General features: G+C 41.9%; 2 protein-coding genes across 9 annotated transcripts in view; one reads left to right on the forward strand and one right to left on the reverse strand.

Annotated features, from left to right (window-relative positions):
- LOC306976677 (serine protease 57-like) overlaps nucleotides 1-5,298 on the forward strand; it is a 119,317-nt gene extending 114,019 nt beyond the window's left edge. Inside the window, exon 6 of the mRNA XM_079574704.1 lies at nucleotides 5,289-5,298. The gene's annotated coding sequence lies outside the window, so the exon portion shown is untranslated. The remainder of the gene's footprint in view (nucleotides 1-5,288) is intronic.
- Nucleotides 1-20,449, reverse strand: part of celf5a (cugbp, Elav-like family member 5a) — a 225,780-nt gene that overhangs the window by 41,443 nt on the left and 163,888 nt on the right. For all 8 annotated transcript variants that reach the window (XM_079574687.1, XM_079574690.1, XM_079574689.1 and 5 more), the window contains exon 5: nucleotides 14,244-14,323. In XM_079574687.1, the coding sequence (XP_079430813.1) occupies nucleotides 14,244-14,323 (80 nt within the window). The remainder of the gene's footprint in view (nucleotides 1-14,243; nucleotides 14,324-20,449) is intronic.

The raw sequence follows: 20,449 nt of genomic DNA on the forward strand, positions 1-20,449 counted from the left end.
TAAAAAATATTGGGCTTTTTGCCTGAGCTGCTCTGTAGGCAGATGTGCAGGCAGGAAGTGTGAGTTTCTTCAATCAGTGTTTAACATATGTACAAAGTCACTCGGGGCAGCGCTGCCTTGCTGTGCATGACATAAATACTTTATATTTTCTCACTGCCTTCCCCCATGGTACATATATGTAACCTTGGTGCTCCTTTTCTGCAGCAAAGGTTAAAACATTCACATTGCAGACCGCTTTGAAATAACAGATACCAATGTGAGAGCTTCCAGTAAGCATCTATTGACCTTGGTGAAGGTGCTCTTAAAAGGAAACATTGCTTTTTAGGGCAATTTCTGTCATTCAGTCCTATTTCTGTGTGAGTGCTCCTCCTCCTCGGGCCTTGGCGATCCATTCTGTTATCAACACTATTATCTCTTTGCAGAGCGCCATAATGAAAGCAGCAGGTGTGTCCGCCACACACCCTTCATTAAGAATCTTCAAATGATTTAGCGCTACAGTTGACCTTTAGGGTGCTCCGCCTCTCCTCCCCTCTGTGCCCCCAAACCGGCCAATCGATCCACATAAAAGGCCGAAATATTACTCTGATCTGACAGTGCAGAAAGGTTGTGTCACTCTTGATAAGAGGCCCCCGGAAATTGATGCAAGATTGTCAATACACGCTGGGCCAAGGCTGTTGAGAGGCTGGGGGTGTAAAGGATTATCTCTTGGTTTGGCGAGATATGACTTAAGTTTAGCTTTTCTCTAAGGCGAGAACAGTCCTGAGCAAAAGTCAAGTTCAAGATTGATCACTTCTTACATTGGTGAGATACACTTTATTTGGATCCATGCCAAAATTAATAACCTTCTTTCTCCTTATTGATCTTTACAGAATATTTGTAAGCAAAATAAACCCTTCTTCTGTGTAGCATAGTACGTATCAAACTAACTGTATGAGCCAAATTCACTCATATCTGTGTGTGTTTATTTTGGTTGATGAAGACATCTGGACATATCCAGGTGTTTAGTAGAACCACTGAACCTTTCAAGTGCAACATATAGATTTTATCCTCTTCCTTTTTTCCACGACTTTCCCAATAAACCCATTACAGCCTTCAGTTTTGGTTAGTAGCTGGTATGGCTGAACATGCAAAGATGATATTAAATTTGCAGCAAAGATAGATTCAATAAGACGTCTGAAATTCTGCCACGATCAGTCTTTACCCCAGTGTGCATATTTCAGTCATGCTCCATGTGAACTGCACTGCATCTTTCACCTGCCACAGACCACACACATCTCCCGATGAACAAAATACAACTAGTAGAGCACAGTTGATGACAAATTCAAGGCTATCACCTCGGTGTCCAATGTAATTTAACTGGAGGCACAGTGGTGCAGCGGTTAGCCTCTTGCCTCATAGCAAGTCCCAGGTTTGATTGGGAACCTTTCTGTATGGAGTTTGCATGTGCACCTGTGTAGGTTTGCTTCGAGTACTCCAGTTTCCCCTCACACTAAAAACACGATGCATGAATCTAATATGTGCTCATTAACATGCACTGTCCCCACCAAATAAATAATAATAATCCATAACAGAATATGCTGTATCAGTTGGGATCTGAGGTCTTCCACATACTGAGCGACAGCTGTCTTTTTGACTGGACCATATGGACGAGTCTGATCACCTGTCAACATCTTTGAAGGCGCTCTACATCCAGCCATCATAATTTGGCCCCTGTCAAATTCATGTTACACCCGTAGCCTGGCAAGTCATGCCACTTCCTTTTTGAAAGAGTGAGTACGGGAGGCCCATGATGTGACCAATCATTGTTTCTTCGTAATGCTGCTTCTCTCAAATGTGGAAGAGAAGTCACATTGAATGTATTAACTTCTCTCACCTCTGATTAATAGCATTTACTGCTTTGCCAGTTGATTTGGCAGAAGTACGTGCTTTCTTAGTCCACTGTGTGATTAGTTTCTTTTTTTTCATTTACTGGCACTTGCAAAATACTGAAAAATCGTGCATTTCATCTCAGTGTATTATTTTAATACAAAATAATGTATGTGTCCAGACAGTGAGCACACTTCTTCTTCTGGTGACCAGGGCAGCAGTGCAAAAACAAAACTTAAGATATACAGTACATTAGTAAAAGACATCTATCAGTGAGTATGCGCTTATCAGGAAAAGCGTTCGACCGTGGACATGATCAGAACAAGTTTGGTGGAAGGTGTAAAACACAGATGAGCTTCATGTGACGTTCATCTGGAAGAGTAATATGTAACATTATGGAAGCACGCGCAAACGAAAGAAAACAAAACAGAGATTTTTTTTTTATATGGATTAATATTATAAAATGGTTAAAAGCTCAAAAAGTCCCTTGAACCCTTAAATATCAGCCCTCTAACTTCACTTTGATTACACAGTTAGCCTATATTGACAAGCTCTGTCTATGTGAACAGACAGTGAGTTCGATGTCTTCACCAGATCAGGATGAATGAGTCCTTACACCTTTCAAGTCAGCAAAAACGCCTGCTATCTGCATCAACAGGGTCCATTTTTTTATCACAAGCTGGGGATTTAAGAGTTAAAAATGAAATAGGATGAAGTTAGTGGTGTGTTGTGTCTGTCCAGCTTTTTACTGTGTGCATCATTAACTTTATTATGAGGTTTGGGAGCAACCAGGACAGGGCAGCGGAGGAGAGGAATACAAATGATAGGTGCTAATAAATACTGAATATTTTAGCCCGCCATCATCGTTAAAAGATGGGTGCGATGTTTACCGTCGGGGGTCATCGTTAAAACATCAGTGGGATGGATAATGTTTGGACTAAAAACAATACCGTCAGCAAGATTATCCACAGCAGTACAGTGCAGCTCGGTAAATCACAGAATCACACTTTATTGTGAAATAACCTGTCAGAACCTGTAAGCAGACATGGGCCATTTGTTCCACTCTGCAGAAAGTATAGCAGCACATTGGCCTCTGCCTCCTACCAGCTCTCCCCAGGACACCTGAGTCTGTGAGCTTGTTGGCTAAGCATCCCTTGCCACATTTGTTTATCTTCCAGGTTTGTGCACCAAGGCATGTCAGGACACTGGCGAGCGGAATCCAGGGTATGCTATAAAGGGGAGGAAGATGATGTGTGAAGTAAAAGTCTCATTAAATTTTTAAGCTGCCTAGTGTGAGCACAATCCCCCTGCTGGGCCGCTCCCAGCTGCCTACCCAACCGCTGAAGTAAAAGACAGGGGATGAAACGACTACATATTAAAGCCCGATTCCACAAAACCACAAGCTCGAGTCTACCGCTTTCCATTCGACTCTCGCTGTCTCCGCCGCGCCGTCCCATGTGAGAAGAGGCATGACGCTGCAAGACGGGCTACATTATTTCTTAAAACGTCCATCTGCTAGTGTTCGGTTTGGGGGGGGGGAAAAGTCGCAAGCAAGACTGATAGAGTGTCGAAAGTGAAGAAATACACGCACACCATGAGGGATTTAGATTAGCAGCATTGATATTCTGTCCTTTAGATGAAAATGATTAGCTCAGAAGTGCGCCTGGTGTCACTAATGTACTGACTGTGATGAAGAGCCAGTGAAATAACTTTTCTACACTTTTATCTCTTTATCAGTCTGTAATGACACTGAAGCGGCATGGGTTTTCACCACATACAAAATTGTAATCTACTGAGATAGCTTATCAAATAACGGCACAATTTATCAAACCAGTTATTTCATTTGTCTGGAGGAGCTTCTGCCACATGCCGTCTGAAAACTGTGCTCAACTATGACTTAAGAACTGCTGTTACTATTTTCATTCCAAATGCAGTTGCCAGATTAAAGTGAAAAAAAAGAAAAAAAGGAAAAAGTCCTTGGCTAAATCTGTATACACTTTCATTGGTCATCAACCGTAATATCAGGCTCCATTATTACTAACTTTTCAAACCAGAAACCATCTCATAAAATATCTGACCTTTCACGTACCACCAGGCAGTGTTGGGTAGTAACTGAATACATTGAGTAACTATATTCCGGTAAAGTTATGATTTAATTTGAGTTTATGCATGATGGGAATAAAGTACTCTGATTGGACAAAGTAACGGAATACGGTCCAAAATACATTTTAAGGCAAACCGATAAGCTACAATGCTCTGTTGCTAACGTCTTAATTAACGGTTAGAAGGAAAATATGAAACTACTACAGCTACTACTTCACTGTGTTTACGACAACTATAATAATACATTACACTGTTTTATAAAATTACAATGAAGTTTCTCTGTAAACTGATTATGATGGACGCGTCTACCTCATTATAATACATCCATGGTCTATCTCCGATGTTTCAGACCTGGACAACTGGAACGCTACAACTCGGAGAAAACGTTTTATCCTGGTCGGATTTTCCGACTTCCGACATAAGTGGAACGCAGCATTAATCCGGCTATATCACGCCACTGCAGCTGTTTCCATAGTAACGACAAACAACTGAGCTGGAACTAGCTTCAGGTAAAACGGCTTAAATGGTGAAATAACTCCTGCCCCGGGCAAACAGCCCCAAATGAACAGTTTCAGTTTGTGGGACCATGGTGTAAGCGGATTAAACAACGAGGAGCCGTGTATTACACAGTTTTAATGCACTTCGCTTCACGTCATGGTGTTCCTGACTTTGCGTCGTGCATTAAAATAATAATAATAATAATGCATTGGTTTTATATAGCGCTTTTCTGGACACTCAAAGACGCTTTACATTGCATTATCCACTCCATACCCGGTGGTGGTTAGCTACTATTGTAGCCACAGCTGCCCTGGGGCTACAGGGCAGCGAGGCAACCAGTCTGCGCCATCGGTCCCTCCGACCAACACCAACCACTCACTCACTACAATAAAAAAACTGGTTGAATCCAATCAGCGATGTGCTCATTAGACCCTGTGCAGATCTCTTGGTGCAGGACTGAGCCAAGCGTCAGAATCCTCTGTACAGGTCTTTTCTTGTAAATAATAAATGTACATATTTATCCCTATAATGTCCTATGTTTGAACTGTATGACGTGCCCTTGCACCAAAATCTCCATTTTATTGTGCAAGTCACAGAACGAACATTTCAGATATTATCAATGCATGAATTGTATCAACATTTGTTATGTAAGTATGTAGCCTCAACTTTTAAATTGTTTTATGTTTTATAATTGTTGTTGGCATTATACACCTTGCCCAGGGACCACAGCCGAAAACTAGACTGTCCCTGTCAAATATACTAATAAATAAATAAAAAAACATTTGCCAGCCTCCAAATATCGACCAGGCCTTTCCCTGCTTAGCTTCCCAGGTCTGACTGGATTGGGCATAGCAAAGGCGCATATGCACAACTCCTCATCATTTAATCCTTATTCTCGCCAACACTGCCACCAGGGTACCTCAAGATCAACCAGATTAAAAGACTTAAACTGAATAAATTACATGTGGGTGTAAAGTACTCATGTCTAAACCAGTAAAAACATTTAGCAAAGCACAACTGACATTACACTGTATCTAACTATGTGAATGAATAAAGCCTAAAAGTGCAGCTCACTTTGAGAAACACCTGAAAAAGCCCAAGTCCCACTGGTCTGGAACGCGCTTATTTACATTACCAGTTGGTCACCGAAAGTACTGTGGTAAAACTTTAAGCTGGATTGATCAGGCAGTTTCTAGACATTGTTTGAAAGTAGCTCTAAGCTCAAACACAGACACAAGCCGTCTACTTTCTCCTCACCCACTCTTATTGGTCAGCCTCCATCGTGCTCTGTGTGAGTGACAGTAGCATTAAATCACAGTGAAGTGTGAACTCACAGAAGAACCGGTTAGCTTTAGTTACCTCTTCAGGCTATATCACACACTACTAAGGGTACATTCATTAGGATAAAATCTACATTGTAACCTAGACTTACAAAGGCACATCACCCCTTTGCTTTATGTTTATTTGTTTGCTGGGTTATTACCACTGACCTATACCTGAAACATTTCCCTACACTTTCGCAATCCGTAATGCAGTCCCCGTTTTGTTTGCCGACTAATAAACAAAACATCCTTTGTAGTGGTAAAAAGCATGCTGTATTCTCTGTCTTTAAAAGGAAAGCGTTGCATAAGGCATCTCAAAATTAGCGCTAAATTAGACTAAATGAAAACGATAAGCTACGAGAGGCAAAATTAAGATCCATTATCTTCTACAATAATAACATTAAAGAGTGCCTCGGAACCTAATCTTACTGTTGTCTGTCTGTTACACGGACCCCTAAGTATTTAAACACAACATATCTTTAATATCTTGTAGTCATTAGTTTAAATTTGGTTTTGTTCTCTTCGGGGGTCCTGGGCAAAGGGGATCTGGAGGCCTGTTTCTATTCTCTCCTCTCTTTCATTATCTTTTAAGGCAATGACATATTGATTGCCGTTTGGTTAAACCTCGCCGCACAAACACGGGTCTTCCATGTGTGCGTGGGGAAACAGCTGGGGAATCAATCACTCCCTCCTTCTCTTCTGAGCAAACTTTAGCTCATTTGCTTGGGTCTATTCTTATCTTTGCTTCATCCCACTCCTGTTGTTCCACCGTGGTCCCGTGGATAATCTAAATTGAACTGAGGGACTTGACCTGCACACCTCCAAACCTTGTATAACTTTTCTTTTTTTTTTTTCCCCCTCAGATTCCGTGACTTCATTCCTACACGGCCCCGGTTGGATCCCAGCAATTTGCTTTACAGCTCCGGCGTTTAAATCTTTAATTGAGCCACTTGCGTTTGGAGCTACGGCGGCGTGATGGAGCGGCCGCCGCAGCGAAGGAGGTTGAGAGGGCGGGGGGGGGGGGGGACATGCAAGTCTGGAAAAACGATGTGTGTAAAATACATCAAGTTTCATATGTGACAAACTAATAGACTCCCAAAGCATATCCGCAGAGATGCGCAGACACATCATGCAGATTTCCTCCATCTCCTTCAGGACGACGCATATACATATAGGCTCCATTGAAAATGCCCGCCGCCGCCACAGCGCATGAATAACACAAATGTATGCAGCTGAAGTGGTGCGATGTGGAAAATGAGATCAGTCAGGGAGCCTTTGACCCTGGCCCGTGGCTGTACGAGCATGTGACAGGGAAACAGGGAGGGGAGGCAGACGTCACCTACGTATGCGTGCATGTTCCACTGGCTTCATACAATCATTCTATATGCAAAGAGTTTCTGTTTTTAGATACTGCATGTAGCGAGAAGGAACACATGCAGATAAGGATATGGAGAGAAGTGGCGTGATACTCTTACTTTATGCACTTGAGTATGTACTTGAAATGTACGATACAAGGGCCCGCTGTTGGTACCTCCGCAAAGGCTATTAAGAATTATTTCAGATAAAGAAGATAGTAAAACTGAACACTATATTAATCTTTCTAAGGGTTATAATTTCAATGACGTTTTTGTTATATGATTTAAAGAAGAGCTAAGTAACTTGTTTATCTTAATAAATCATTTCCATAGTCTCTCTGGGGATAATACAAGTGTTAATGGGATGATTGGGGGGGTCTTTCATCTCTCCCTGGTGTCTCTGGCCAGAAAACCACACAGACCTTTCCCTGCTCCGATCTGGAGGCCCAATACACACTAATGGAATCCCAAAAGAGAAGCTAACAGGCTAACGGGCAAAGCTAACTGTGGGCTAGCGCCACTTAAACAGTATTTACAGCTAAGTTTGACTGAAAATAATGATCTCCATTGTGTAATTGGATGTACAATATCCCTCTGTCCCTTTTTCTTTTCTGTCAGCGTAGTATTTACTCTCACGGACAATTAATGAGTAAAAAAAACACAACATGCTACAGTACCTGCCTCTAGGGACATGAGTTACTTATTTCTGCTTTAAAATAAAATATTATAGAAAGAAACTCCAAAACATTTATTTCAGGGGATTGTACATGTTTTTAGTGGTAATGAATTCCCGAGTACCCAAATGATGCCGACGTAGACACGAGGAGAACAGGTAAACCTTCACAGACAGGCACCACCAGGCCCGGATCAGACCCAGGACCTTCTTTCTGCTAGGTGAGAGCACTAGCCACTGCACCACACCAGGCTGGAGTGCTAGAGGGTTTTACAGTACAGGATTGTCACTTGAAGCATTTGCAAAGTAATACTGTAGCTCAGGGGTGGCCAACCCGCGGCTCTCGAGCCGCATGCGGCTCTTGGCCAATCAGAGTGCGGCTCTTTGCATGACTGGATATGTTTAATACAATGCGGCTCTTTGCAAAATAATTGGTAAATATTTCCCATAAACTGTAACAGTCTTTGACCAAAAATCCAACCATAGTCCTACAGACCCTGTTTCCATCTCTACATGAATGAGAGTCTGTATCTCTCTCCTTTTCGAGGCGGCGTGTAAAAGGTGCAGCAGCCTCACTCAAAGCGGGATGTAGGTTGAACAACAGGCAGGCAGATCGTGGCACTAGGATTAGCTTCTGTGCTTTTCAGATTTCTGATCAACTACTCTTTATTTGATGTAATTTGGCCACATATTCACAGAAAAAGATCAAAATTAGGAAATGGAAAAAAAGCGGAGCTCTTATGTAGCTTATGATGCGAAGCGCGACATCGTAACGCGGAAATACGCAAAGTCATGACTTTTCTTTCACACGTGCTATAACTGTAGCAGATGCAACTTAAAACAGACTCGGATTCCACATCATCCGCCTGTGCGCTCAGCTCCACTCCGCTCCGCCCCGACTCCGAACGGCTGCGACATCAACGCCCACTGTCTCCGCTTCAGTCGGCCCCGGTCCTCTCCGTCAGTGCTCCAGCTCCACGAGGAGCACGCGCAACAAAGCAACGACTTTGAGAAATAAACCTCCCAATAAAATAATAAACAACTATTAATGAGCATGCGAGCTATACCGCGTTGAAGCATGAAGCCTGTGCCCCCCTCATGCGCGAGGGAGAGAGAGGCAGAAAAAAAAGTTACGTGAACGAAAGAAACAGAAGCTTAATTGGGTCGTGTGATTGTTTTTGTGATAACAAACTCCCCAGAGGGAATTATCGAGGTCACTTTGTGTGAAATAGTGACATTTTCGTTAAAATAAAGTCCGCTCGGAGGGAATTTACTTTGAAAATACGGATATTGTTGTCGTTCTCTTTCCCGTTTGGTGCGGTCTGAGCTGTGGAGCTTGATCCGGCCGGAGCTGACGGGGCGCAGACGGACCTGAAAATAGGGTTGATCCGTATTTTTATCGTGGCAAGGCGGAGAGGCGGAGAGGCGACGTAGGCCCCTCGGAGCGGAGTGGACGATGTGGAATGTTTCTGAACGTTCAACATAGCAACGCATTTGCTGCGGAGGTCGGGGCGGAGTGGAACGGAGCGGAGCGGGGCGAGCACGGAGAATGTGGAATCTGGGGGTCAGATCCTCCAGAGGCTCCTGGTTAAAGTTCATGAACTTTATGCAGCCTAAAGTGCGTTCTCTGCACAGTCCAGTCAGGACGAAGCTGCAGGCACTGAGCGCACAGGCCAGGGGCGAATCACAGAAGGGGGCTCAGTGGGCAGGGCCCCACATACAAACACACCCCAGCATAAAAAAAATAATAATAATCTAATTCTGTCTCAGTCAGAGCTGAAAGCACAAAATGTCATTTAATATACATGTATTTCAATCTTGTTGAGGAGTAAAACCATTCAATCTAACACAATTATAAAAAAAAAAAAAAAGAAAAAGGCATAAAGTTATAGTTTATTGTGATTAAATAAAACGGTCACATTCTATTTATTCACAATAAACTACCGCCCCGGAATCTCGCTAATGGTCGGTGCCTTTGTGGCTCTTCACAGGATCAAGGTTGAAAATTTCGGCTCTTGGTCTCTGACTGGTTGGCCACCCCTGCTGTAGCTCAAGAATAACTTTACTGTCCTCAACCTAGTCACGCTTTTGTATTCGAAGACGCATATTGTGAGTATTTCTCCCTGCTCGGCTCAATCTGCATGCATATATCTGAGAGGAAGATGCCACGTGTGAGAATTTGCGGCAGTGACACCATCTTCAGAGGCAATAATATTATTCTGTGTGACCCAAAAGGCTAATGGAGTTCATTCACAGCTCTGTGACTTGTTTATTGGCCATAAATTCCCCGTATGCTTTGTTAGTCTGTGTTTATACGGGTGATTTTAAAAGAGAAAACAGGATTAAGATGAGAGGCTGCAACTGTTTTACAATCCAAAGTAACTGAAGCCATTTCCTGTAGGGCTATACCTGACAGTTATAATAATCTTTCAGACGGTCCTGAGGCGCTAAGACTTCAGCTCAAATATTCTTCTCCTTTTTTCAGTACGGCATTCATTATACAGACTCTTTAGATGTCATGAAAACTGAAGTATCAAGTCTATCAAGTATCTACTACAATTATAAATGGTTCCATTATCTTCACCGGGGATGCATAATTAAGGAATCTAGAGCATTTTCATAACAAATACATCTCGTCATAACTTTTGCATTTGTTTTTCTGATTCGGCAGGGCAGGGCAGGGCAGTACGCCTGAGGCCTGACCTTCTCCGGAGACATAAGAGCAACAGTGAGACTCAAGTGCGCTCAGGGACAAAAGAAACACAACCCCCGCTGAGCTGAATAATGCCAAAGTCCAAATCTTTGCCACAGCCCAGCGGGGTTAATATTAGGCCCAGACGGAGCGGCTGAGGCTGCCCCTCCTGTCCACTCCTGTCTACTCCTGTCTTCTTTTAGTCCGACACTGGGTTCAGAGAGTTTTCAGACCACAAATCATTCATGTAAAAAAGCTACCGAATATAGTTCAAATGTTTTGAGAAAGTATGAAGTAAAAATAATAATCATTGTTAAAGTTTAGGTCATTCATTGCCAGTAATACATAGCATGGGAATGAACACCTCTTAGGCCCACTGTATTATACTGCCGATAAAGTTCAAGTAAAACCCTTAAGTCCTGCGTGACATAAAGGCGATGCATTTTTCTTCAGTTTTCCAGTTGACATTGGCGGCACGTCCGCTGTAATCAACAGGATGTATGGTCCGGAGGGTTTCCAGGATCTCCACATTGATGAACACGCTCCGAATAGCGCCGCCCGCTGAGGTGTAATGGCCTACTGGTGGTCCGCTAATCTCAGCCGGGCAGACGAGCGCTGTCCTCTCCTCCAGCAGCCACAGGATATGAGATGCTGATCAGATTTCTATAATCAATTTAGCAAAGCAGGAGGTATAAATCCTGTCCATTCACTCCGCTCGCCGTCTGCCTGTGTCTCTCCCTCCCATCGCTTCGGCCCCCTGCTTATAAATAGATGAATAATTCAGCAGCCAATGTGGTGAAAGGTGGAGTAAACAAGTCTATTGCCTAATATCCCGAGAGGCTGCCAACGAGAGACGAGAGAGGGCATAGAGCTCGCGCAGACCGGGCGCGTGGATCAGCGCCACGAGGACGGTGTATGTATATCGGTGCACAGTGGACCGCTCCTCCCCAGTCTTTCCTCGTGACCTACACTTATTTGCACTTAGATGACACAAAGGTTGCAGCAAAATGGCACACAGCTGGCTTCCCAGTGCTTCTCTTTGCATTTCCTCTCCCGAGCCACATACTGGTAGCCATTAATAATGAAATCATCGGGCGAAACACAACACCTGCGAGATAGGGTTGGAGAGAGTTCAGGGTCTGTGCGTGGGGGCCGAAACAGAGAAATGAAGATAAAATATTACAGAATGTGACTTTGTGTCCAGCTGCCCCATGTCAGGGAGAATAACTCTGCTCCGGTCTGGGGAGCAAAGTAAGTTAGTTTTACTATAAAACAACATCAGGCCGACAAGAGCAATGCATAAATCTGAGCTGTAGTGGCAGAGCCGAGATGCACCTTCACCTCATGAAATACAGATGTAGTAGTAATGCAAGTATAAGTAACAGGACATATCCTTTTGACATGTAATAGATTTAGCAACATATGTATCACTCTTTCACCTCATACGGCCAAAGGATTAATCCGATACAGTGGTGCTAGGAGTACAGTGGGAATAGTTTTTGCCTCTTTCAATGAATCGCCACAAAATGCTGCAGTTTTAAACAGAATGGGACAGTTGTGAGAGCTCTACTATCAGTCAGTGTAGCAGAGTTAATTGTATTTCGCGTAGTCGGCACAAAAGCAAACCAACGATCTATCTATTCTAGAGGTGGGCCGGTAGTTTTATCACACAATACTTTATACTTCTACTTGAGTAATATCATTTTCAAGTATAAATTCTCTTACTGGAGTGGAAAGAAAGTTGCTCTTCCCAATTTGACAAACTTTCTGTGACATAAAATGTGTTTCTATATTTTCTCATATCATATTTTGTGGATCACTGGTCCTATATGAAAGAAAACGATTTTGCAAGTTTAAACTTTAGAACTAAGTAACTCATGCCCCTAGAGGCCGTAAGCGCCACTGCAGGTGTCATTGCATGTTGCTGTTTTTTTTTCACTCATTAATTGTCTGTGAGAGTAAATACTACGCTGACAGAAAAGACAAAGAGAGAGAGGGATATTGTACATTCTGCCACAACCCAATTACACAATGGAGATAATTTATGTCACTCAAACTTGGCTGCAAACATTTCTAAAATGGTGCTAGCCCACAGTTAGCTTTGCCCGTTAGCCTGTTAGCTTCTTCTTCGTGATTCGATTAGTGTGTATTGGTCCTCCGGGTCGGAGCAGGGAACGTTGCAAGAGTTTTTTTCTGACCAAAGACACCAGAGGAGATGAAAGACCCCCCAATCATCCCATTAACACTTGTATTACCCCCAGAGGGACTATGAGAAGGATTTATTAAGGTAAACAAGTTACTTCTTTCTTCTTTAACACAAGAAGACCAAATTAACTTTTTTGTTTTTATTTTGTATTCTTTGTAAATATCCAGATTTTCTCGGTATTTTTTGTTATGTTTGTTGACTTTGCAGTTACTCAGTACTCAAGTAATGTGCTCACCTAGAACTTTCCTACTCTCACTCAAGTAATTAACAAGAGGACTACTTTATACTTGAGAACAATTATTCATATTACTCTTTTACTTATACCTGATTCATTTATTCTTTTACAATGAAAGAGGAAGCCATCCAATTAAACTTGTTACTGTGGTCCAAATGTATTCCCAATTCTTCACAGGGACAAGTGGGTTGGCACATTAAACAACCTATATGGTCACTTTTCTGCGTCACACAATTGGGAGAAAACTAGCCTGCAAGTTTATGGAATTGATACAAATGCAATACAGTGTTTTTTACAGAGTTTTCAATAAATGAGGACCAATCAGGTATTGCGCCTTCAAGTCAATATGTATTTGTTTCTAATCTATTTGTAGTTGTGCAATTCTGTTTTTGTGATACGTCATGTGGTAAAACAACAATTAGAATTTACAGTAAAAACACCAAAGTCAAAGGTTTGCTCATTCAATTATGGATAGTGACAAAAAGCTGAGAGGACGTGGCTTCCGATGTCAGGGAGTGCGAAGTAAGTTGGTTTTATTGTGACACCTGCAGGTACACGGGGACTGTGCATGAGGCAGCAGTCGGCACATACAAATGAGCGGCCTCTCTATGCCCATAGTAAATCCAATACAGAGCGAATGCAGAGGACACAGAGGCGCGCTTACATAAGAGCCAAATGTAATCTCACGTCGGAGTTATATTCGCTGATTATGCAAGCAGAACTACTGATTGATGACTCACCCCAAATTCAATTATCATCCTAAACAGTTTTATCTGGGAAATCAGATTAGGAATTTTGTTGTATAAAAAGGGCCGTGTAAATCAAAGAGACGAAGGGTTATTTCTGGTAGCTGCAATTTGTTTTCTGGAGCCGGGACATTTATGAGGTGTTTTTCCAACGAGGCAATTCAGAGTTTGAGGGCAAGTTTACAGCACTTACGGAGACAATGTAAAGGGCCTTTGTACAGCGCTCTGCATTGCTCTAGTTCAGGGGTAAATGCTCCTTCCTTCCGGGCACAAAATGTGAACACAGATAGAGATATAGTGGGTGAAGTAAGCATCTTTTATGACTCGTGGTTTAGATCTGCTATAGCCTGGTTTGCATTTATTTGAAAGGTTTTTTTGCATTGTTTGCATGGTAGACGAGCACATATCTCCATTAATTGTTTTTTCAGTGAACAGTACAGGGCACCAGTGCATGCGATGGATGCTGCGCACTGCATATATGTTCTCCTGTTGTTCCCCAGAGTCGCACTGTTATTGCATGTGAGAATAGGCAGGCAGCGGTACTCACTGGCATGGTTTGGCTGCCATGGAGGGCACTGATTGCAGACTGAGCCTCGGTGTGTGTGGAGAACTTGACAAAGGCGCAACCTGGAAAAAAGGACACACACACATCAGATGTATTCAATTTGTTGGTACATTCCTGATACTGTAATAATAGATAGTAAATTATAGTTGACACCCTAAAAATGAGTGTGCGGCGCGAGATAGTGAGTGCTCAGCAGGCTGTCCCGGTCCGGGTATTAGGCGAGCAGACAAGCAGGCAGGAGCTGCGGGCTAAACATTGCACTGATGAAGCAGAAAAGCATGCTATTTAGCACCACATGCCTGTCTGTGCATATTAAAAGCTGGCTAAACTGGATAATCTTATAGCGTTTTTCGAAAAAGAGGATAACAGTTCCATATTGCCCCCGCAGCGACACGCTCCGATCAATAGAGTGAATATGAAAAAAGCCCAATAGCTCTGAACAAAGAGAGTGCTGAATATATAGGTAACAAATCCCTCATACAACAAGAATGCTTTCATCTATTTGCGACAGAGAAGAAAACTTTAACACCAAGGACTAGACTTGTTAAGAGGTAAATGCTCTGCTGATTTATTTAGTTGCAAACTATGGAGAAAATGTCTCCTGGCTTCCAAAGAACGTCTCGGATGATTTAAAATTTAGGCTGAAAATGGTTTTATGCAACCTCTTAACCCCCATCTGAACCGAGCACATTTTCTCCAGCTTGGCTTTACCCAAATCTAAAAGTTTCTTGAAAATAGCATCAAAAACAAGAAGAAAATTAGGATGAAAATTCCACAAAAGAGCGGCAAAAGGTAGAAAGAAAAAAAGTAACAAAAAAGTAATGAAAGTACAACAAAAAGCCATAAAGAGCAAGTGACGAGAGAAACAAAAAAGCAACAAAAACTCAACAAAAAAGTGGCAAAATTGTGATGAAAACGCCGTAAAAAAGCAAAAAAAGAGCAACAGGAAACGGGTAAAAATGAGATGAAAAAGAGCGTGAAAAAAGTGACGAAAACACGGCAACAATGCAAGGAAAGAGATCGGTTTAGATCAGTTTTGTAGGTCTTTGCTTTCAAATGAGGCACTGGCCTAGAGGGGCTAAACGCCAGTCAAGCAGCTTTTTAGATTCGGGTAAAGCCGAACTGGAGAAAACGCGCTCAGTTTAGGCGGGTAAGAGGTTAACTTAACATATGACAACTGAAAATATCAAATATGTACTCTTAATTTCAATAAATCTTACAATGATTATTTCTATTCTAATGACTGTATTTGCTTTTTAACTATAATTATATTGAGACCACTTTTATCATCCTTCTGTATAACACTTTTTTTTTTTTTTTTTTTTTTTTTTACCAAGCTCTTGTGCAATATGAAGCGCCCTAATACTGCAATACATGCCATTTCAAATGAAGTGCAACATGCCCACAAATAAATGAAAAAAATGAATGATGCAAATGATTCTGGTACTGATCTGCTTTTGCACATGCGTCTCAACGATGACTTTTAACCCATGCTCTTCCTGTGAGACGACAATCTCAATGAAGATCTACAATTCATGCAAAGATGGCAATTTATCAAGGCAAGAGGGCTGAAAAAAAAAAAACTCTTTGTGGGCATGTTACAACCAATTTACAATTTGACATTTCTTGTATGACTCTGCTGCCGATCGCTTGGTTAATGACACCCCAAGAGTACATGTTGATTCGAGAGCCTTTGTGTCTGGTTGGGAAAACTTCGTCGGCAGAGCTCCATTTTAAGGCATCATTCATAATTGATTTGCTCTGGCATTGAACTCTACACATTAGACACAAACCCAGGTAATTCGGACGAAAGTCACGTCTCGAAAGTGTGTTCGAAAGGAGCACAGAGCGAAAGCACACACAGCCCACATGTAAAAGATGAGTGGAAATCTCCCGCAGAAGGATGTGTGAGGAAATAAGGTTCGGAGCACCTGGGTCCAGGCTCTGAGCCGCAGTGGCCCCTTGTAATAACACCCAATTTCACTCCTTTTCAACTTTCTTCTCTGTTCTTATTAAATATTTCATACTTTGTTCCCCTTATCATTTATCCTCCTTGACCCGGCCACGCTGACATTGTTGGACCCTTAATGGGCTTATACCACGGTGAACATTGGCCAATCGAGACGCCCATTCAGCTGTCAAACCGCCGCCGCCGTGACCTCGATAAGGGTTTTGATATCAACCAGAACAACCTACAAGACACGGTTTCCGTTCTATCGCACAGGCTCATTTAAAACTACACAACTACCTGACATCAAAAAAAGTCACTTAAAATGTCAGCGCTCGCCCATACTAAACGAGCGTAACATTATGACCACGTCTGTTGCAGCGTTGGCAGTTCAAACCCTGGCTGTCGATGTGTCCTTGGGCAGGACGCTCCACCTTGCCTTCAGTGTCTGTGCACAATGGTGTATGTAATGTTTTGAGTGCATAATATAGGTGGAAAAGCGCTATATACAGTAAATTGATACCATTTACTGTTATTACTATTCTAAACGTGTCTCAAGCGATAACAGTGAATCGAAGTTGTGCTACTCTTAAACCCTTGGTGCAAAAAGATTATCGTTAAACACAAAGCGATATCAAATACATAGATGTGTTCACAGCTGGAGGCTGCAGAGGAAGGGATGGGGAATATTGAGCTTACTGACAGCCTGGTGGACCCGGCACGGATCAAACCTCCACAGTAGGGGACAAAGGGGTGGGTTGGGTCACATAAGAAATGTCTTAGCTGCCTTTCAACATTTTACCAAGATACTAAGTAGGTACACCTTCCAGAACAATGAGTAACTCTACATTATTGTCCAAGGGGAGGGTTGGGTCACTATTCAACGACAGGATGACATCTTTTTATTGTTTAAATCTGTGGTTCTCAAACTTTTGGAGCCGCGACCCCATTATAATGGAATTCATGACCCTCGTCTGCTGCCTTTGGGTCGTAGGAAACGGGGACATTAGCCTATATAATAAACAATGAAAAAAAGAAAGAAAAAAAAAGCTAAATAAATTAAATCAAAATAAGAACAAATAATGATACTCTGGTAAAAGAGCACACCCATGCTACAATTAAATAATTCTAGTAAAAAACATTTTCCTTCATCTAGATGATCTTTTTAGGAAAAAAAAGGAAACCATAGTGTTATTGACCTACAATTACTGAACTTAATCGACAGGAAACAAGATGGAGCAGACCTGTCAGTACCTCCTACAGATAAAGGGGTACCTGTGAGAACAACAGTCTCTGCAACCCCATGTTTCATCATTGTCAACATTCAAAACAAACAACTCAAGTGTTTGAATGGATAAAGGTCTTACTGAAACCAATGAATAGGAACCAGCGATAACTTCTTTAGCTGTACGAGCTTAAAGGCACACTGCGTAACATTTTGGACTATACTGTTGCCATCATGCTCCTAATGACCAGCTTGACACAGAATATGCTATTTCTGCAGTGGATGATCAAAGAATGGATTTGGATGAGGACCTAACCTGTTTAAATCTACTGACTTTGGTCACATCTCCATGGAGACGAGCTGGAGACGTACCCACTCCCGGTAAAGTTACAGTCATGTCTTAGGAGAGGTGAGTCGCTCACAGCAAAAGCACATGTTTGATATGGACCTTTGTGAGTCTGAAGAAGAAGGTTGATTGATTGATGCTTGTATTTCAATCTTATTTATTGGGTGAAATTTTACACGGTGTGGCTTTAAAGGTACATTACGCAACTTTTTATGCGAGAAAAAAAGTCAATATTTGTGCGTATTTTAGCTGGTAAATGACCCTGCGGCTGTATGAGTGGTCAGCATGGCACCTTTACTTTCAATTGTCCGAAGAAGGGCTAAGGCCCGAAATGTCACTCGGTGAGCACTAAAAAAGCTTGGGAGCTACAAAGTTGTGCGGATCTTTTATTTCTTTATTATTAACCGTTACTTTCGATCACAGTGGCCTCTACAACACTCCAGGATCAATTGTTTTGTAGGTTCTCTGGTGAGAGGGTCCGTCAGCAGTGAAAACCTTCCAAACAACTGATCCTGGAGCGCCCTATGACCACTGTGACGGAAAGCAAAGGCATCATGCTGACCACTCACACAGCCGCTGGGTCACCACAAGGTCAAATACACACAAATATCTACCTTTTTGTTTCACATAAAACATTGCATAACGCAGCTTTAACTAAGATGACTAAAGATATAGGTTACTTCTCAAAGTTCATACTTTACTCAGAGGACGGGGAGGTTGACAAAAAAGGAGGAATGAGGAGGGAAAGTGTCTGTATTCAAGCATAGAGTTGTATTAAAAAAAACACACACACACACACACACACACACACACACACACACACACACACACACACACACACACACACACACACACACACACACACACACACAGAATCATGATATTACGAGAGTAGCGTCGTCCCAGAGATCATATCACAATCCGTTTTCAATCGTCATGTCACACAGACCTATTTCATACTTGTGGTTAATATCAAAAATCTTATCAATAACAGCTGAAGCACTCACTGATGCTGAGAACACTCCATAAGAGCAGCAGTTTTGAAGACACTCTGATTGGGTCTTCTAACCGTTACAATTAGGGCCTTGTCAAACTCACTTAAATCCTCACACATCACCATTTATTCTTCTACTTTGAGGACAAATGCCGCCAAAGCAAAAAAAACAACAACTATAAAGTCATTCTTGCAGTGGTCATAATGTTTTGCCTGATGGATGTACATTAAAGCGATCCTGGCTGTGAGTGAGCTGTCCCAAACATCCACTTCTGACACAGCACAGATATAGCAAATGTAACATCCCTTGGCTGCTCTCGTGTTCGCAGTTGGACACATGAATTGTTTTGACATCCATCTTTCCCCTTCTCCTCCTCCTCCTCCTCCCCCCTGAAAACGCCAACTCCAAACTTCAAACCCCCATAGATATAATTCCACAACAATTTCCATAAGCGCTGACCGGGGAATAGGCTTTAGAGACATGAAAAACCCGCTCGTCTCTCTGCTGCGGACCGCATGTCAAAGGGAATTCACGTCTCCAAAAGTTTGGTCTGTCCTAAAAAGCCTGGGAGAGATCAGTGGTACAGTGGGCCGACCTACTGTAAGGGTCAGTGCAGACGTTTTAGTGAGAAGTCGGCTAATGCTGTTGAGGGAGAGTGCTTTAGTCCAGAAATATATGTGAGCACATTTTTTTTTTTTTACGCAAAGGTCAGTAAAAGGACATGACAAATAATGATTTTGGTGTGGATCAGTGTGTTTCAAAATCAGGGGTACACGGGGACCAGTGTGTTATGTGAGCACTTAAGGAGGAAGATTCAAACTTAAAAAGGGACAAAAGAGAAGCTGTAATGTGGAATAGATCACTGTTGGATTACAATACTTTTGAAACAAATTTGAAATACAAAGTATAAAGTATAGTATCAGTAAGAAACATGGTTGATTGATGCTTAATATATAAATGTCTTTTGGCGTGTTCTGTCCAATTGAAGGAGAGAAAAATTTTGATACAAATGCTGAATAAATGGAGAGCCCAGAATCTGATGACTCTGCATTTTTACACAGATGACATTTTTGCAATAATGTGTTATATCCCCGGTGCGATGTTTAATCTTGTGTAAAAAATGTTAAACCAAGCCTTCGCATACAACCAAGGATATCTTTTCGGAAACTTACTTCAAACAAAAGAATCCTCCATTATCCTGTTAAAATATGAACAGACTTTAGAGCAATTGGTGTTTTGAGAGTCCTCAGTGCGGCGCACTGTAAGTGTCCTAGTTTCAGAGTTAGACAATTAAAAAGCTTAACGTAAGAAGGAGGAACGCCACTTGGATTTAGTCACTGTCTTATAATACTGATTATGACCAGCATATGCTTTATAACTTGAAATGAAGCAAAACACTCCTCCAGGTGTGGGATTTCTTAATGAAGGAACAACATCATACAAAGGCTCCAAAAAAAGTCTGTTTCATAATAGTATGTAAATCAGGCGTGTCCAAACTACGGCCCGCAGGGCAAACTGAGGCCCATAGCCCACATTTAATTGGCCCGCTGCAAATTCTAAAAATATAATAGATTTTTTTTTTTTTTTTTTGCTTTCATTGAACATATATAAAATAATGAAAATCCATAAATAGAAAGCTGTGATGAAAGCTGTTTTTTTTTTTTACTTTAAGCA

This window comes from Gobius niger (assembly GCF_951799975.1).
Source record: "Gobius niger genome assembly, chromosome: 17".
Classification (NCBI taxonomy): domain Eukaryota; kingdom Metazoa; phylum Chordata; class Actinopteri; order Gobiiformes; family Gobiidae; genus Gobius; species Gobius niger.